This window comes from Peromyscus eremicus, chromosome 8a (genome assembly GCF_949786415.1).
Source record: "Peromyscus eremicus chromosome 8a, PerEre_H2_v1, whole genome shotgun sequence".
In the NCBI taxonomy this organism is placed as follows: domain Eukaryota; kingdom Metazoa; phylum Chordata; class Mammalia; order Rodentia; family Cricetidae; genus Peromyscus; species Peromyscus eremicus.
In genome coordinates, this window is record NC_081423.1 from 38,143,676 (window position 1) to 38,162,597 (window position 18,922).

Below are 18,922 nucleotides of genomic sequence, written 5' to 3' on the forward strand. Positions count from 1 at the left end.
GATACCGACAGGTGGGGGACCCCATGTTTCCCAGCAGCACTGGGCCAGGCCCCCCACTCACCCTCCTTGTAGGCCTCGTTGATGGCCCGGATTTCAGCATTGGTCCGAGTAGCCAGGATTTCGATGAGAGTCTTCTCATCCGTGCCAGCCCCCTAGGAAGTCCAGACAAAGGACATGTCCGCTGCAGGTCTGACCCTGACTACCAGTACCTCCCCATCCCACCCTCTAGTTCTTGCCCCCGTACCTCCATAGCTTTCTTCAGCTGCTTAGCATCATAATGGGCTGGCGGCATCATGAGCCCCAGGATCAGCCTTGCCAGGTCTCCAGAGATCTCGGACTTCAGGTCAGCCATTAAATCCTGCAAGGACAGACCCAAGAAGATCACACCGGTCTCAGATCCACACAAAATTGCCACCATCTCTGACTGTGTCCCCACCAAGCCATCTCACACACATTACCACACACTGATCACAAAGAATTGGGAACAGAGTGACCCAAGACTAGAACATTCCAAGATGCCACAACTAGGTGGGAGGTCTCATTACCATGAAGCCCTCTGGTACCTAACTGTCCAGAGCTGGCAGTGACAGGCTGAGCTTCACTGGGGAGGTGTAACGATGTGAGACCCAGACTAGGGAGGAAGGACCCTTACCCGGCCAAAGTGAGATTTGAAGGTCTGCCGGATCGTCTGCCGCTGGGCGTTGCTACGGTGTGTGACGATGTCGATGATGGTGGCCTCATCAGTTCCTGGGTCACCAAAGCCACATGCCTCAGAGGAGGTTCTGTGGCTCAGCTTCCCCAGCATCCCCCCACTGATAGTTCCCATCAATCTTTGTCGGGGTAAAGGCCTGGGTTGGTGGCCATATGCTCCTGGCCCCTGTGGGCTCCTCCTGGCCTCTGTGGGCTCCTGGCCCCATGCTCCTTGCTTTCTTCTGACATGCCACTGGATGAGATAAAGCTATAACCAGGAGGGTGGCGGGCACTGGGTCATGAGCACCTGGTTGGCAGTTGGGGTGGCAAGCAATGGGTTGGGTATCAGAGCCTCTGAGTTCTAACCTTGGCTCTGGCAATGGCTGCCTACCTCTTTCTGGGACTCATTTTCCACATCTCTAACATGAATAGGATCGAGTAACCACTAAGGGATCCTTCCAACTCTGTAATCTCAGCACAATTAGTGACTGTATTTCCTTTGTCTTCAGTTCCCTGACAGTGGCTCCCAGGGAGTCCCTCTAAGCATAGCAGGTTAGCTGAAGGCATTGGGGTACTGCCTCCTGCCTGTCACATGAGTGCCACCAACCTCAGGTCTGACACAGGGATCTAATTTTCAGAGCATTTCCCCCGCCCTCCCCCTGTAGTCTCACAGTCATAGAGATGCTAGGTAGGCATTACTCTCAGGAGAAGAATTCACTGAGACCCAGGAGGTGCAAGACCCCTTGGGAGTTGCTGCTGGGCGTATGAGAGGAGGAAAGACAACAGAAACCAACCCCCCATTCTCCTTCCCAGCAAGGGCTTTCCAAGCACAGACTCAGTTGGGTGCAGGCAGCTGACCAGTCATGCCGTGGCTTTTCCCACGGTCAGCCAATGCAGCCTGGAGGGGCCAACAACTGGAGTGCTGTCACCCCAGCACTGGGGCTCTGGGCTCTTAGGTCAATGGACCTCATTTTACACACGGGGAAAGTGAGACCCAGAGCTGTTTAAGGACTTATCCAGAGTCCTACAAAGTCAACACCTGAAGCTTGAGTACTTTCTTCTACACCGAGCTCCTGCTCAGAAGCTGGGGGTCAGACACTTAGGTGTCCAGGAAAGACTCCGATGAAGTTCATTCTAAACCCTCTTCTATCTTTCCTTTCCACTGAGGTGGAGGAAGTCCACACAGACTCCTCCTCATCCTGCAGAGCCTGGCTGGAGGCTTCATCCCTCCCCTTGTCTAGTCCCTTACTGCCGAACCTGCCGGACTGCTGCCTAGGGGCCTTCCCTGGTCCTTGTCACCTTACCGATTCCCTTCATGGCTTTCCGCAGGGCCTTGGCATCAGCATCGGGGTTGAAATCATTGGCTGCACACACGGTACCCCTCAGCTGTGAGAAGAAGAACGAGGTTCAGCACGCGTTTGGAGGCCCCCGGGGAACCAGGTCCAGAGAGGAGCATGCAGAGTGGCAAGGGCCTTCCAGGCTGAGTCCCAAGCCAAGCAGCCTGGGGGAGGAGGCACAGCACACAAAGCCACTCAGGGCTGAGAGAGCAGGGTCTCAGGCCTGGGGACAGCTGAGTGCTGGAGAGGAAAGGGGCAGCTCCTGCAATTGGACTCGGCTCAGTCCCAGCTCCCGAGACTGAACGTTCCCCCGGGGCCCCTCAGCATCCCACCCACCCTGCCCCGGTGCCCTGATGCCAAGTGTAGCCACGGCTCCCTGGTAAGGAGGCCAAAAGACTCAGAAGCAGAATCGTTTGCAAATTTTAGTCATTACCCAATGACGTTCATGTTGCTTCCTGTATTTGCTATGTCTTAATATTTCTTTTTTTACTTTGCTTAAGTGGTTTTTGGGTTTTACTGTTTTTTTTTTTATTTTCTATAAAGACAGTGTCTCACTATGTAGCTTTGCCTGGTCTAGAACTCCCTAAAGAGCCCAGGATGGCCTCTAACTCAGAGAGCTGCCCACCTCTGCCGCTCTGAATGCTGGAATTAGAGTGGCCATCATCACACCTGATTTTTGCTTAAGCAGCTTTATTTAGAAAAATTTGGGGGCAGGGTGCTTGACATACCAAGCAACATCTCAGCCCGGACAGATCCATCTTCAAGTACATTTAAATAGACCAGGCTGGTCTTGAACTTACAGAAATCTGTCTCTGCCTTCTGAGTACTGGGTTTAAAGGCAGGCATCACTATGCCTAAACTTATGTATATACTTTTTATATCCTCTTGTGCTAACAAGTGCCTAACATGTAACAGACACTTCAAAAATACTTAACAAATTAATAAATAGGTGAAAAAATATTTTTCAATGGTAGCAATGAAACTGAAAGCCTCGTGCTTGCTAGGCAAACACTACTGAGCTATATCCCCAGTTTTGAGATAAAAATAATTTTATACTTTATATACTATCACAAACTAGAAAGAATGTATCCCATGTCATTAACAGATGATCACCCATAAAAATAAATGTAATGCCTGCTCCCACTCAGGTTAAAGGTCACCAAATTTAAGACGCTATTGCTTGCCAAGACCATGGAACTTTAGGCCAGCTCCCTTGGCTCTCTGTGTAAAAGGGCAGCCACCCTGTACAGCACCAATGTGGCACCAAGCCGATTTTTTCTCTTTACTTATCAGAAAGGCTGGTGGAACCGAAAAGGAGTAGGCTCTCTTTGAGAGGTTGGGTGTTACTTAATGCCTTGGGAGGCACCTCCATCTGCCAGGCCAAGCTCGTTCCTCATATGATGTGCTAGCGTTTGCCTTCAAATTTAGGGGGGAGTAGAACATCAGAGTTCAAGGGCCTTTAGGCCACCAGGACCGCCATGTATTAGCCCCTCGTTTGAAAGGTTCAGGCATAGAGGCCACGAGGAGGGTGAGGGCCCGACAGTGTCTAGATTGATTTGTCAGGAGCCTCTGTGAAATCTTTCATCCTGTCCTTCGTGGACTCCCAGGTGTGAGGGTGCTCAGGAGTACATCCCTGACCCCTGTAGTAATATACCCAGGAGCACCCTCTGCTCTTCTGGGGGCAGCCGAGTATGCAAAGCCCAGCTGCCAGGTCCAGGATGCAGAGGCTCCCAAGGAACCAACCTAGTCAGTCTCACTGGAGGAAGCCCTGTTAGTAGAGAGCAGGCAGAACACTCCCCGGGCTGTTAGAACCAAGGCAAGGACCTGGAAGCTTCAGAAGTAAGACGCCTCAGCTCAGGTTGGCCACCAGGGGGCAGCCGAGGGCCAACCAGCTCAGCGGGAAAGGTGCAAGCAGAAGAGGAAGGCAGTGATGTAGAGGCCAAGCAGGAAGTGGGGAGGGTCTGACCTCGACTCGGGCCACTGCACTAAGTTCCCACATCTGATAGGCCACCTGTGCTGCCTCCGGGAAGAACTGGCCAGCCGCACTGGAATGGAGGGGTTCGGGAGAGGATGGGAGGGAATGTCATCAGGGGCGACACCCCACGAGTCTAGCACACTCTTATGCCCAACGCGCACATACAGTCAACACACACACAAGTACAACCAACACAGGGTGAGGCACTCACACACATTCTAGCCCAAGGACACACAGGAACACTTGGTGAAATCACAAATGTACACCCCAACACATGTATCCTAACACACACACACACACACACACACACACACACACACACACACCTAACACCAACGCAGACCTCTCTGGCTTTATTTATTCTCCAGCCTGAGCTCATCAGAGGACCCTCTAGTCCAGAGATTCTCCCAGCCTCTCTTGAGCTCCCTCTAACCTGTACAGTGGGGCTTTCCTCAGCAGCCTTGGTGGCCCCAGGCCCAGGTAGGACAGTCCCTCAATCTCCTTTCTTCCTTATAGTCCTCTGGTGACTTCTGTCCAAATCCCCTCTCAAATAAGCCAAGGGCCCGATATGGCCGTATCATTCTCATATCTCTTTTCGCAAGGCACCTGGGCATGTGAGGGGCCAGTGTGTGTGGCACGGGACTTGCGGCCTTGTGGCCTGAGTGGAATCAACAGGAAGCTCTCGTGTCCCTTCCTTAACTGGCCATTGAACCCTGGAGAAGGCAGTCAAAGCACCCACAATTCCCTTGGTATAAATATCGTCATGTCATGACGCAGTCACCTAGTTCAATATTCCAGGAAGGGCCCTTCAGCCCGCCTGCCACCTCCCCTCTTTCCCCAGCTCTCCACAGAATGCATTGGCGGTCACAGGAAGAAGCCAGGCCAGTTCTCATCACCAGGCCGTCTGAGAGGCGGCTTCTCAAGGCTCTCTCCTCCTGGCTCCTCCTCCTTTCACTTTTTGAGACAAGGTCTCACTATGCAATCCTGACTGGCCTGGAATTTGCTACATAGACCAGGCTGGACTCAGAGAAATCTGCCCACCTCTAGCGTGTGCCACCATGCCCAGCTTAAATCCCTTGAATTCTAATCCCTGGTCCAGACGGCAGACTGACTTCCAAGTTCACCCAGCAGAGAGTTCCACGTACAGTAGACCACACTTGTGCAGACACTCAGACCCCAAGACAGCAGAGACTGGAATGCCGAAGGCCGCTTTGCCCCTCGTTTGGCATTCCAGCCTCAGAGGAGACCCAGGCTCATGCAATCGACCCATCCATGGGGGACGGTCCCCAGAAGGGTCAGGCCATCCTTCCGCCCTGGGGTCCGGGACCCACTTACTCATCATCTCCTCCACACAGCTTGAGTAGAGCCTTCTTGTATTCACCAGAGGTATCATTCTGGGGAGAGAGGAAAGGCGACCTCAAACACAGCCCTGGCTCTTCTTGGACAAGAAGAGGGGGCGGGGCAGAACACTCACACCAGCCCTGCCTCTCCTCCTGCCTGCAGTGGCTGAGGCCACCGAACAGTGCAGTGCTGGTCACTATCCAGCCACCAGCTCTCTGGGAAAGACAGGAAGGAGCAAGTCTCTGGAGTATGCCATTTGCCACATTTCCTGAGGTATGAATACTTCCAGTAATAACAACTCACTGACCTGTTGACTTCACTAATCATGGAATTCTGAGATACTTGCTGTCCTCCCATGGCCCTGGCATTCCACTGTCCCTGGTGCATCACATCCAAGGGAAACATTTCAAGGAGGTACAGTTCCATGAACAAACCCATGGGAAAATGCTCAAAGTCAAGCAAATACGATGATGTAGATGACTTAGTCCTTGAGGCTTTGGAATGGACCTCAAAAATATTAACGGCTATGAGAAGTTCTAGGGTAGAGACCCTGTGCAACAGCATCTTTGCTTATTCTGGACTTTTCCAGATTTTTTTCCCCCATGGAATGTCCAGGGCATGACACCCATAAAAATCCTCTTTAGACACCATTTACGAGTACAAATTGGATCTTTTCCCCTGCTGGCCTATAAAACTACTACGTCTGATGATCTCTTGGCAAGGCCTCATGGGATGGCCACCCCTGAGATAGTACTAATTACCCAGCGGGCTCTAGGGTTCTCTAATTAATGCTCACTTGTGTTCTTCAGTGAACTTCTCTGCAGAGACTGTGGACACCCACTGCCCTTGGGACAGCATCCTGGTCCTTAAATCTATTTGCAAGCCCTGTAGGGTCCAGTCATGCCTTACTTTTTAAAGTTTTATTTATTTTTACTTATATTATATGTATAAGTGTTTGCCTGCATGTACGCATGTGCACCACATGTGCCTGCAGAGGCCAGAAGAGGGCATTAGATGCCCTAGAACTAAAATTATAGATAGTTGTGACCCCTTAGGTGGGTGCTGGGAACTGAACCTGGCTGCAGGAACAGCCAGTGCTCTTAATAGCCCAGCCATCTCTCCAGCCTCCACGCTTTCTTTTCAAGTTGTTCCTGCTACCAGCTCCCCTGGGGCTTCAACTTCCTGGAAAATGCCCTAAAGCAAGAGCTCTTGGAAGGCTCAAGACCTCCACGCTCCTGCTCCTGTGAAGGTTCCCAAGACCTTGGTGGTGGTGGGAATTCTCTGCTCCCCTCCTCACCCCCAAAGCCCGCTCACCTTGATCATGCTGTACAGCGACTTCTCGTACTTGGTCCGGAAGATCTCCCGAATGTCAAGCATGTCCAGCTCGCTCCTGGAGACCATGATGCGGATCAGGGTGTTGTCTCGAGTCCCCAGGCCCTGGAGGACATGAGGGCATGAGGGACAGTGCTCATGGGGAATGTCTGGCCATCCGCTCTGCACTTTTGGAGTAGCCGAGAAGGGATGGGACAGCGCATGCTCCTGGATCTCTCATAGCAAATATTCATTTACTCTAATGTGCCAAGGAAATGCCACAGGTTTCTGTGTCATATGAGAGAAAGATTGGGAAAAGCTGTCCTTTGGAACACGCCTAGAGGGAAACCAGCTGCCCGGTCACAATGATCAGCATTATGAATGTGGAGAAATTACTGACAGATGCCGAAGTGTTTTCTTTTTTTAAAAAAATATTTTTTTTATTTATTCTATTAACAGTGTTCTGCCTGCATTGCCTGCCCGCCAGAAGAGGGCACCAGGTCTTACTTTAGATAGTTGTCAGCCACCATATGGTTGCTGGGAATTGAACTCAGGACCTCTAGAAGAGCAGCCAGTGCTCTTAACCATTGAGCCACCTCTCCAGCCCCACCAAAGTGTTTTCTAAAATGGTCTGATATATGTAGGAATATTCTGATTTATTACTTATTTTTATAGTTTAAAACTTTTCAAACATTTATTTTGATTTTTATCTATGTATCTATTTGTATATATGCCATATGCATGTAGGTGACTGAAGGGCATGAGATCAGGTTAGAGTTACAGGCGGTTGTGAACTGTTTGATATAGGCTCTAGGAACTGAACTTGGGTCCTCCGGGAGAGCAGGAAGTGCCCCTAACTCCTGTGCCGTATCTCCAACTCATAAAACTTTTAAAAATAACATTTATTTATTTGTGTGGGTGGGTAGGCACATGCCACGGAGTGTGTGTGGAAGTCAGAGGACAACCTTTGGCAAACTGTTCTTGCCTTCCACCATGATGGCCCCAAGGACTGAACTAAAGTACCTTTACCTGCCAGCCTGACTTTGTGCTTTTGTGACCAGGTTCAGGATGACCTTGAACTACTAATCCACAGCTTCACCATGCCAAGCTGTGTGATTGTAAGTATGAACCACTTTGCTCTGCTTTAATTACTTTTTTGTTTTTGGTTTTTTGAGGTAGAGTTTCTCTCTGGAACTTGCTCTATAGACCAGGCTGGCCTCAAATTCATGGAGATCTGTCTGCCTCTGCCTCCCGAGTGCTGGGATTAAAGGCACATGCCAACACCTCTAAGAGCTCAGCCAGTGCTCTTAACCACTGTGGAAGGCACCACTTCCTACACAGGTGGTCCTGGGCCATATAAGAAAGCTAGCTGAACATGAACCTGAGTGCGTCAGCAAGCAGGTCCTCCAGATTTCTACTTCAGTTCTGCCCTAACTTTCCTCCATGAGGGACAATGTCCTAGAAGTATGAGACAATACATCCTTTCCTCCCCTAAGTTGCTTTTGGTCAGAATCGTTTTTTTTTTTTTTTTTCTTTTTGCTCCCCACCCCTGGTCACAGTATTCTATCACAGCAACAAAAACCAAACCAGAACAGGCTCTTTCTGGCCACTGGACACCAAGGATTTGGTAAAATCCCAGCAGTCTTGAGGGTGCAGGTAGAGGCCCCCCCCCAACCTCATTCCCACTAACCCCACTACATACCTTCATGGCCTTGAATAGCCTTTCGGCGAAATACTCTGGGGTACTGCGGATGCACTTCACTGGGAAAAAGGAGGGAAAAGGGAGATGAGGACTAGTTATCTCCACTGCCTTGGAAAAGGGAAGGCACCTACAGGGCTCCCTCCCTCCCTCCCTCCTTCCCTCCCTCCCTCCCTCCCTCCCTCCCTCTCCTCCATTTCTGGCCTTGGGTGTGCTGGGAAGTGCTTTATAACTGAGATAGAGTCCACATCCTTTCATTACTTTTTATTTTGAAACAGTCTTTGCTGAATTGCCCAGGCTAGCCTCACATTTACTCTCGTAGCCCAGGCAGGCCTTAAACTTGCAGTCTGGCTGCCTCGGGCTTCCCTAGCGATGGGATTACACATGGTGCTACCAGTTGTTCCTAACTCTTGGGGGCCACCAAGTTCAAAGGCAGGAGGAGTCCTTGTCCTCAGCCTCAGAGTACCTCCAACTTTAAACACAAGGGAAGCGTGTTTGCCTGTGTGTGTGTGTGTGTGTGTGTGTGTGTGGTTGGTTGGGAGTGATGCACACCATAATCCCAGCCCTCCAGAGATGGAGGGAAAAGGGTCAGAAATTCAAGGTCATCTTTGGCTACACAGTGAGTTGAGGCCAGCATGGGATATAGGAGATCCTGCCTCAAAAAATTAAACAAATAAACAAACAAACAAACAAATAAAATAAAGGAAAAAGAGGTCTGGAGAGATGGCTCAATGGGTAAGAGCACTTGCTGCCCTTCCAGAGAACCCAGGTTCAATTCCCAGCACCCACATGGCAGCTCACAGCTGTCTGTAACTCAAGTTCTAGCAGATCTGACATCTTCATACAGACATACATGCAGGCTGAACACCAATGCACATAAATTAAAGAAAAAAAATATAAGAAAGAAAAGAAAGCAGGAAACAAGGCTGGGCATGCAGCTCAGTGGCAGAGGGAGTGCTTGCCTAGTACACACAAAGTCCCCAGCGCCAACTAAGTCAAGCAGAGTGTGCTCACGCACATGCAGAGGCTGAAGTAGGTGGTCCAGAGTCAGCCTCAGCGGACCTCATAATTCAAGGCCAACCTGGGCTAAATGAGACCGTGTCTCAAAAACAAAAACCAACTAACTTGTGGCCTGGCTATGCCGACTCTTAAAATACCAGACTGGCGAAGAACTCAGTAAATCCAGCTATCCCCCCACCTTCATTTAATCAATGGGGAAACCAAGGTCCGGCTAGGCTAGGTGACTTGCCCCAGCTGTGCGGGATACTTAATACAGCGTGGTGCCTGGCAAGCAGATTCTCCAAGGTCTTTGATGACTATTATCCCAATCTAAGGTGGATGTTTTCTACCCTTATCACACAGGACATCAGTGTCTAAGGCTGAGTTCCGTCCCATGCCCAGCCTCAGCCATGCTGCTCAACCAATCCTCTACTACCTGCTTTTTCTATCTCCACCCATGGGAATCCCTTTCCTTCCTGTCCCCTTACTTCTGGGATGACACCCCAGACTCCTTTGCAGCGCCCAGTACATACCCACGGCCAACATCAGCTTCTCAAAGTCTCCAGACAGCTCCCCTCGGATACTGGCTTCAATGGGCTTCCCCGTGGTCTTCAGATACTCATCAAACACTGAGGGAGACAGACAGATGACAGACATGACATCTAACAGTGTTGCCATAGCAACAACAAAAGAACAGAGACTTTCGAAGGGGATGACCTAATAGCCGATAATCAAATGCTAGCCGCAGGCTGGGGCTGGCACTTCGGTGCGGTGGCTGGGAGGTGACACAGTTGTGTCATATGTGTCCATCTTGAGACAGGGCTGTCCTGGCAAGGACTCAGGTAAGGAACAAGACAACCCACAGCAGGGCTAGTATTTGGTTTGGAGGTGAAGCGGCTCCCATGCTCCATCAGTAGAAAAGGGAAAGAGAAAGGGTTCTCGGTGTCACTCACGGAGGAGCTGCGGTTTTCGGGAACTCACCCAACCGCAGGTGCTGTTTGCTACGGTTTCCCAAGATATAAATGAACTGGGCCTCGTCTGTTCCCCATTTCAGCTCCCCGGCCTCGTACAGGTCCTGAGAAGGAAGAAGTGGGTGAGATGTAACGGAAAGAACAAACCTGGGGAGACAGGACACACTCCGAGCAGCTACCTGATCCTGAACGCGGCAGTTACCGGTGACCTCTTGACCTTTGCTCACCCCCCTCTTTCTGTGGAAGCTCCCACTCAACCTTCACTGCCCAGGTTGAACATCTTCCCTTCTTCCAAAAATATCTCCGTGGTCTGTTAGATGAATGCTTTCCTTCTCTCCCTTTCCAAAGCTTCCCTAGTTTCCTCTTTCTGTGTGTGGCTGGGGGGGGGGGGAATGGGTGATGGAGGGGTGTCAGAGGGTCAACCTCGGGTTTTGTTCCTCAGGAACTGTCCACCTTGTTTGCTTGTTCTTTTTTTTTTTTTTTTTGAGGTGGTGTCTTCAGCTTTTTACGTGGGTGCTGGGGATCAAATGCAGATTACCATTTCACTCCAACATACTCGTTGACTTCACACGCTACATGCTACCTCTGAAAGAAACCTACATCTCTTTTCCTGGTGAAATCCTATAAAAATCACACTGTGATTCAGGGATTTTTGGTGCTCGATACAAAAGACTTCACCCCTACCCCACCCCAAAGCCCCTGACCTCTCCCCTCACAAAAGGCTCCTGGCGGAGCCAGAGACCTCCATCAGCATCGCCTACCTGGACATCCTGTTGGACCAAGTCCTCGCTCACAACATCATCATTCTCCCGGGTTCCCTGGATGGAGAGACAAGGGAGTGTGTGTTTCCAATGTACAGAGCCAGGGGGAGGCCCATGAGAGTGACTGAGCAGGAGAAATGCCCAGTGTCTATTTTGTACAGAGTTGTAGGGAGCCTCTCCCTGACCAAACAGGAGTCTTAGGAAAGACTGAAGTCCTTCTGGTACTTCCATCCCAGGGTAGCAGACAAAAGCCCTGTACTTTGAAGACAGAGCTCTAGAGGGCAAGGCCACAGGTCTTGGCACTCTCCAGGTCATTTCATGACAATAATGCCCAAGGGGTAAAGGATGGTTCAGGGTCTTACTATGTAGCCTTGGCTGACCCAGAACTTACTACGTAGACCAGGTTGGCCTAGAACTTACACTGATCCTTCTGCCTCTACCTCTTGAGCATTGGAATCTTAGACATATAATCATGTCCAGCCTAGAACTGCCCATTTGTGTGCTAATACTAGGGTCTCCCATCCCCCAACCTAAGAATTTACCCATGAGAATTTGGGACTTATATTCTAAGGTCTGAAATCCCAGAAGGGAGTTCAAGGTACATGAGGAGGGGAAGGAGGCTGTGAATGAGGCATCTGGGTCTCCATAGGGCACACGCCTGTGTAAAGCATGGCGTTGGGACAAGAGTAGACCAACAGACAGAGCCTAAGCTTCAGAGTGGCCTCTCCAGCTCCAGAGGATAAAACAAGTGGGGATGGGTAGTGAAGGAGGCCAGCCTAGAGGAGGCCCTCACACCCTGCAGTCCTCCAGGGCCACTTGTTTGAGAAGCAGTGAAAAGACCCTGTGGCTCCCATGGGGAGAGCAGTAGAAAGGGGCATATGTCTGCACGCAGACCCACCTGGAGCAGCACCACCAGCATCTTCTGGAAGTGGCCGGAAGTGTCTCCAATGATGTCAGACTCCAGATCTCGCTCATAGGCTGTGGAAGGAACACAGGGGCTCTAGTCTCATCCCCCACCCCAAGCCTCTAGGATCCAGAACAGAGGTCATTTGCTCCCCCCACCCCGTATGATTAGCTGTTGTTATAAACCCCAATCCAATCTGCATGGCTGCCATGACAAGTGTCCCTTCACAGCTGCTAGCACCAGGACACACTGAAGTGGATTCTTCCTACTTCTGTCCCCTTGTACCATCCCACTGGATCATCATCCTCACCTGGACAGAGGGTTCTTCCACCCACAGTGACAAGGCAGCTGTCATAAAGTTCATCCGATTGCAACACCCCTGACTTGTCACTGGACTCTGAGTGAAATGTCAGCGCTCTTTTGGTTACAAAGTCCTCTGTGATGCTAACTCACCCTCTACCTCTTCAGCCTCATCTGGGCCACCTAACTCACTTCTGCATAGGGGTCTATATACCGCCGTTTCCTCTGCCAGAAGGACAATCTGTCACCCCATTCTCCATACAACAAGCACCTCATTTCCTCCTAAGACAGGTTTTCTGACATAGGTCCTCTCTTGGGAATGTCTGGTTCTTGTTCATTTCCTTCGTAAAATCTGACCACTGTCTGTCATTACTATTTTTCTCTGAGACTCATTGTTATATCACGAGGCTACAAGTTCCAGCTATCAGAGACTACACTGCTTTTATCTATCACCATCTCCTGAGAACCTGAACACTGTCTGGCACAGAACAGGTACTTACTGCATGGATGGACGGAAGGATGGTGGATAGATAGAGGGATATATATCTGGGTGGGAAGATGGATATGGACGAGTAGATGGATAGATGAGTGGGTGGATAGATGGATTGATGAGTGTATGGACAGGAAGATAGACGGGTGTTAGATGGATGGATAAATGGTGTAAGGATGGGTGGGTAGATGATGGATAGAAGGATGGGTAGGTGGAAAATGGATGGGAAGATAGATGGATGAACGGTAGATGGATGGGTTGATGGATGAGTGAGTGGATGGTGGGTGAATGGATGGATGAGTGAGTGGATGGATGATGGGTGGATGTATGAGAGGATGTTGGATGGATGGATGGATGGATGGAATGTGGATGGGTAGTGTGATGATGGATAGAAGGATGAGTGGATGGTGGGTGAGTGGATGGATGAGTGAGTGGATGGATGATGAGTGAATGTATGAGAGGATAGATGGATGTTGGATGGATGGATGGAATGTGGATGGGTAGTGTGATGATGGATAGAAGGATGAGTGGATGGTGGGTGAGTGGATGGATAGATGGGTAGAGAGATGGATGGTCAGAGGGAGGGTGGGCGGTTAGTCTCAGTGGCCCCGCCCTTGCAGTCTGAGTGTCCTTCCCGCCCATCTCACCGTCTTTGTACGCAGCCACTAGCTGGTGCATCTGCTCATTGGTCCGGGAGGCCAAAATCTCAATGAGGCACTTCTCATCTGTGCCAATGCCCTGCAGGAGAGAAGGAACATGTCGGGTAGAGCAGAATGGGAAGCCCTTAGCCACAAGGGGACCCTGGGGCAGCCTGGGCTGTGACACCTCCTGTAGTCATGGTGTCTTTGGCTTAGCTCTTGGGCATCATTTGGGAGATGCCACCCTAAGACTCAAGGCATGGGTTCTGGTCCCACATGTACAGCAGCTGTCTTGACTTATCACTAAGAAATGCAATCTTGGGATTAAGGGTGTGGCTCAGTTGGTATAGTTCTTACCCAGCATGCAATAAGGTCCCGGGTTTGACCCAGTGCTGCATAATAGGCACAAACCTCTAGTCCCAGTATTTAGGAGACAGAGGTAGAAGGCTTAGGAGTTTAAGGCCAGCCTGGGCTACATGATACCCTGACTCAATAAATAAATAAAAATTCAAAAACCAATATAATCCTGTATTCTTTTCCTTCTAGAATCACCACCGAAAGCAAGATGGGGCATTGGTAACTTTACAGGAATAGTAAAAGTTTACTGCAGAGATTACACCAGGGTTGGCATTCCTGCACAAATCCTCACAGCCTGATGGGAAAATAGAGTCTCACTGTGTATTGCCAGAGTCCTTTCTGTAGAGTACATGGTGTTCATTAAGTCGAACTGAGTGATCTTTGAATGAATTCTCCAAGTTACCTACCCAATGGGAGAAGCATGCCAGCACTTTGTACATAAAGTGAACATTTATAAAACCTTCAACAACAACAACAATGACTTCATCTTTCTGGCCTCAATTTTCTCATCCATACAATGGGAAAACTCTTTGTTGAGCTGCCAAATTCTAAGGCTGACCAAGAAAGCAATACATTCTTGCATGGCTAAGTGTATTCACTCATGAATTGAATCTATGTGTGGGAACTCAATGATGGCAGAGGTCATAGACTTTATAAACAAAAAGTGCCAGGTATAATCAAGGGCTTTGTGTACATTTTTCAGGATGCTAGGGATGGAACCAACCCAGAGCTTCAAAGCAGGCATTCTACTACTGAGTCACACACCCTAAATCGGGGGCTTTGTGTACACATGCAAGTATTTGCATGCAGAGGTCAGAGGTCAACTTCAGGTGTCTTCTTTATCACTTTCCACTTTAGTTTTTCAAACAGGGTCTCTTACTAAACCTAGAACTTGCTGTTCTGGCTAGGCTGACTAACCACTAGGCCCTGGTGATCTCTGTTTCCACTCTCTACAAGATGGGCGTTACAGGTGCCTGGCTTTTATGGAGAATTTGAAGTCAGGTCTTCATGCTTGCAATAGCCAGCACTTACCCACTGAGCCATCTTCCCAGTGGCCCGCTCCCCCCCCCCCCCTTTTTGGTCTTTTTGGTCTTTTCTGTAACCGAGGCTATGGTCTCAAACTTACCATCCTCCTGCCTTCGCTCCCCAGTGCTGTGACTGCTAGCCTGCACTACCACACCCACTCAAGGGTTTTGGCCCCTCTTCCTAGAGGGCATCCCTCTGCTTTAAACAGGTTAAGTCTTGCTGAAACCTGGACACACATCCCCAGCCTGGAATGTCCCCTGCACTCCTACCCACCAGAGCCTCTGCAGACTTTTGGGCTCAACTTGGTCCTCTTAGACCCAGTGTCTTGCAATAATTAGTTTTTATTGTGTCCTTAAGCTTCTAGTGTACTGGACAGCATTTGTCTCCACGTCTCCAGTTTCTCAGGACTATAACCCCTGGCATGGAGATCAGAACAAAGGCCTCATTTTTACAGGGTCTACTTTTCCCTGACATCTGTCCACATCTGTCAGGCTGCAGAAGACTAGGAAACCCATCTGGGACAGGCTGCCTCTTAAAGCAGGACACATGGGCTGGGTGGGCAGGGGCTGACCACAAGCTTGTGGCAAAGCCCAGAACTTATCAGCCCTGTCTGCACCCCCAGTGCACACTCGGACCCATGCTTCTTACCGAGATGGCGTCTTTAATTTCTTTGGCATCACAATAGGCAAGTGGCCTCATCAGGTTCACGATCAGCCGCTCGAACTTCCCTGTCAACTCATACTTCAAGTCGGCAATGAGGTCCTGGGGGGTGGAGGAGCACCGTGGTAGGAATGGGTAATAAGTGAATGCTTTCTCTGCCTGGTCCAAGGCCTTGCTGAATCCAGCTCTCGGGAGGAGACACCATCATCGCCACTTATAGAAGATTCTAGAGACTTCAGGCCACTGCCCCAAGTCACGTAGCTAGCAACTGGGCTATGTAGGTTCAAGCCCTCAACATCCTCCCCCTCCACTGTCTGTCTTTTCTAGGATGCGGGAGTATAGAGAGTGGCTATGGCACAGGTCTGCTTTCTCAGTGCAGGCCTACCACCTGCACGGTGCCCAGCGCAAGGTACTCAGATAACACGTGAGAGACCGAAGGACAAGTAAGAGCAGAGTGGGAAGAGCCAGCATGCAGGCAGAATGGAGAAGAATGCTGGAAAAGGATCCTGAATAACAAGACAGGAAGTGACGGTTCCCTTCCTCCCTGGCCCCTCCAGACGCCACGCTTACCTTGCCATAGAGGGACTTGTAACTCTGGCAGATCTCCTGCCTCTGCTTGTTGCTGCGGGAGGTGATCAGCTCCAGTATGGACTCTTTGTCACTGCCTAGAAGAGTTGAGGGCACCTGTTGTTAGTGACTGAGCAAGACAGGGCCTTCAGGCTCAGATTCCTGTGCTAACTTCAAGCGCTTTCAAAACGTCCTTTTACCAAAAAAAAAAAAAAAAAAAAAAAAACCCAAAAAATGTCCTTTCGACTGTTTGCACCTAAGGCTCCATGGTTCAAGGGGAGCATGCCCAGAGGCATTTATGTCACTTTAAAGTGAGCATGCTTGGGACTGTACCCCTAACACGAGGGCGCGTTCTCTCGGGAACGGGACCATGGCTGTGTGAATCTGTACAGGCCTGCATTAAAATGTCCATGCTTCATTTGTTCAGCTAGAACACTGGCTTGAAAATGACTGCGGGCCTCCTCGCCTGCCACAGAGAATAAATCTTCCTCCACCAATCTCTACTGTGCATATTTTGACTTGCTCGACAAGATGCAAGCCTACTGTATTGGGTTACACTGTCACCGTGCCCAGCCTGCCTCCAGCAAGCCCTCCAGGGCTGCTTCCTTTATCAGGCAGAGGCCTTGCAGCTCCTGCAGGTTATCAGCAGAAACCTTCTGCTCTCAACAAGGAGGCGACAGCAGTGGTTGTCAACCTGTGGGTCACCCCTCAAATCAGCTGAGTATAAGATATTTATATTACAATTCAAAACAGTTACTGGGCGGTGGTAGCGCACCCAGCACTTGGGAGGCAGAGGCCGGCAGATCTCTGTGAGTTCAAGGCCAGCCTGGTCTATAGGGCGAGTTCCAGGACAAGCTCCAAGGCTATACAGAGAAACCCTGTCTCGAAAAACAAACAAACATGGCTGGAGAGATGGCCCAGCGGTTAAAAGCCCTGTCTGTTCTTCCAGAGGACCTGAGTTCAATTCCCAGCACCCACATGGCAGCTCATGACTGTTTGTAATTCTAGTGCCAGGGGATCTGACACCTTCACACCAAAGCACATAAAATAAAGTTTAAAAAGTATTTAAAAAAAACCCCAACAAAACAACAACAAAAAACCAACCAACCAAATACACAAACAAAAAACCCCAAAAAATTCATAACAGTAGAAAATTATAGTTATGAAGTAGCAACGAAATTATTTTATGTATTAAAGGGTTGCAACATCAGGAAAGTTGAGAGTCACTGGTCTAAAGGGACCTAAGTCCCCACAGAGAGGAGTCATTGCATTCACAACACCTGAGCACAGAGGGTCTCTGACTGAGCTCTCTGTGACACAAATACAGAAAGTGAGGCTCAGAGACAGGTGAGGACTTTCACAAGGCTTCACAATGCACTTGACTTAGAAAAACCCAGATGTCCTAACAGCTTGTGTTCTGCCAACTGCAGACGAGCAAAGGTGTCGATAAGCACAAATTCAGGTCAGGGGTCACCCTGAAGAAAGGCAGGGAGTCACCAGGAGGCTACAAGCTCACCAAGGTTCCCAGCCATACTAACCAGGTCATTCCTTAAGCTCAGGTCTGTGGTTAAGGCTTCAGTATTCTTTATCTCTTTAGTGGTTACACACACACACACACACACACACACTGGTTTTTTTTTTTTTTTTGGTTTGACATATTTTATTGTAAATTTATAAAATATGAAAAGAGGCCAAAAAAAGTGAATTAAATAAACTCTGGCCTGCACGAGATCCTGGGTCCAATCCCTAGCAACAGGAACAAAACAAAACAAAACAAAACAAAACCACATTGCGACATTCCAGGCTCCTCCCCCACCAACAGCTATTTGGTGGATCCATTTCCACGGAAAGGAGACATTCTCTCAAGGATGGAGGAGGAAGGCTCCTAAGACTTGGAAGCTCATGAAATTTACAAGGCTCAGCAGAAGTTCAGGGACCTTAGCAGATTCAGAAAGCCCAGACTGAGACATGGACCATAAGGCTCCAAGATTGTAAAAGCAGTAACAATGGCTGGAGAGGCAAGCCTCTCTGGTGGAGCTGTCTACAACTGGGCAGGGGCTACTAAGGACGCAGCTTTCCAGTGAGTGGGTGTTTTGGTCATGTGGCTGTTTTGGGGTCACCTATGCTCCTGTAAGTAACCCCAATAAACTCACTGGTTTATCAAACTAGATGAATGGAATGGTGTCTTTGGTTTGTTGTTAGTGCCCTAACTGGGTAAAGTCTGTTCATCTTTCTCTAGGAAAAGTCACAGAATACCGCAAATGACTTGAGGGTAGGCCACATGTTGGGGGGACTGGCTATCTCCCATGCACCCTCCTCCCCGTAGGACCCACTCTTGGAGAGCCGACACCCACCGAAGCCCTTCATGGCTGTGTACAAAGCTTCAGCATCCTGATTTGGATCAAAGTCTGGGAAGTCATGGACGGAGCCTCGGTACATCGTACCCTGTGGAGAGAGAGGCAGAGGGTGAGTTCTGATCTTGGGCCTGGACCCAGGACAGACCGTTAGCTCTGGTTCAGGCCGAGCTCTGTTCCCCAGAGGAAAAGAAAACAAGGGTTGAGGTCACCTGGGAAGGGTGTGGCTGACTCTTCAGAACTATCAGATGCAGCCTGTTCAAAGGACAGTGCCTTTCCTCCAAGAGAGGGCAGCTTGGCCAAGGCTTCCACCCTTCATCACCTGGCACCACCAGGAGAGGTTAAAGTGTGGCTGAGTGGCTGGCTGGAAATGATCCCTGAGAGTGACAAGAGCCCCTCCTGCGGCGTGTGTGTGTGTGTGTGTGTGTGTGTGTGTGTGTGTGTGTGTGTGTAGCTGGAGGTCAGAGGTCAGTCACAGGTGTTGTTTCTCAGGTGTCACCCACCTCATTTTTGTTTGTTTTGACATAGGGTCTCACTATGTG

General features: G+C 49.8%; 1 protein-coding gene and 1 long non-coding RNA gene across 3 annotated transcripts in view; one reads left to right on the top strand and one right to left on the bottom strand.

Moving 5' to 3' along the window:
• Positions 1–18,492, bottom strand: part of Anxa6 (annexin A6) — a 32,273-nt gene extending 13,781 nt beyond the window's left edge. For both annotated transcript variants that reach the window (XM_059270581.1, XM_059270580.1), the window contains exons 1-16: positions 18,381–18,492; positions 16,030–16,124; positions 15,448–15,561; positions 13,426–13,516; positions 11,983–12,062; positions 11,085–11,141; positions 10,334–10,427; positions 9,886–9,981; positions 8,357–8,415; positions 6,658–6,780; positions 5,338–5,396; positions 3,994–4,072; positions 1,995–2,076; positions 653–747; positions 245–358; positions 62–152 (exon numbers count right to left, since the gene is read on the bottom strand). In XM_059270581.1, coding sequence (XP_059126564.1) covers positions 62–152; positions 245–358; positions 653–747; positions 1,995–2,076; positions 3,994–4,072; positions 5,338–5,396; positions 6,658–6,780; positions 8,357–8,415; positions 9,886–9,981; positions 10,334–10,427; positions 11,085–11,141; positions 11,983–12,062; positions 13,426–13,516; positions 15,448–15,561; positions 16,030–16,124; positions 18,381–18,465 — 1,414 coding nt within the window. In that variant the 5' untranslated portion in view covers positions 18,466–18,492. The remainder of the gene's footprint in view (positions 1–61; positions 153–244; positions 359–652; positions 748–1,994; positions 2,077–3,993; positions 4,073–5,337; positions 5,397–6,657; positions 6,781–8,356; positions 8,416–9,885; positions 9,982–10,333; positions 10,428–11,084; positions 11,142–11,982; positions 12,063–13,425; positions 13,517–15,447; positions 15,562–16,029; positions 16,125–18,380) is intronic.
• Positions 10,437–14,259, top strand: LOC131916933 (uncharacterized). Its single transcript, XR_009380621.1, has 3 exons — positions 10,437–10,594; positions 12,676–12,780; positions 13,963–14,259. It is a non-coding gene; the product is annotated as an uncharacterized LOC131916933 (long non-coding RNA).
• Positions 18,493–18,922: the final 430 nt, after the last annotated feature.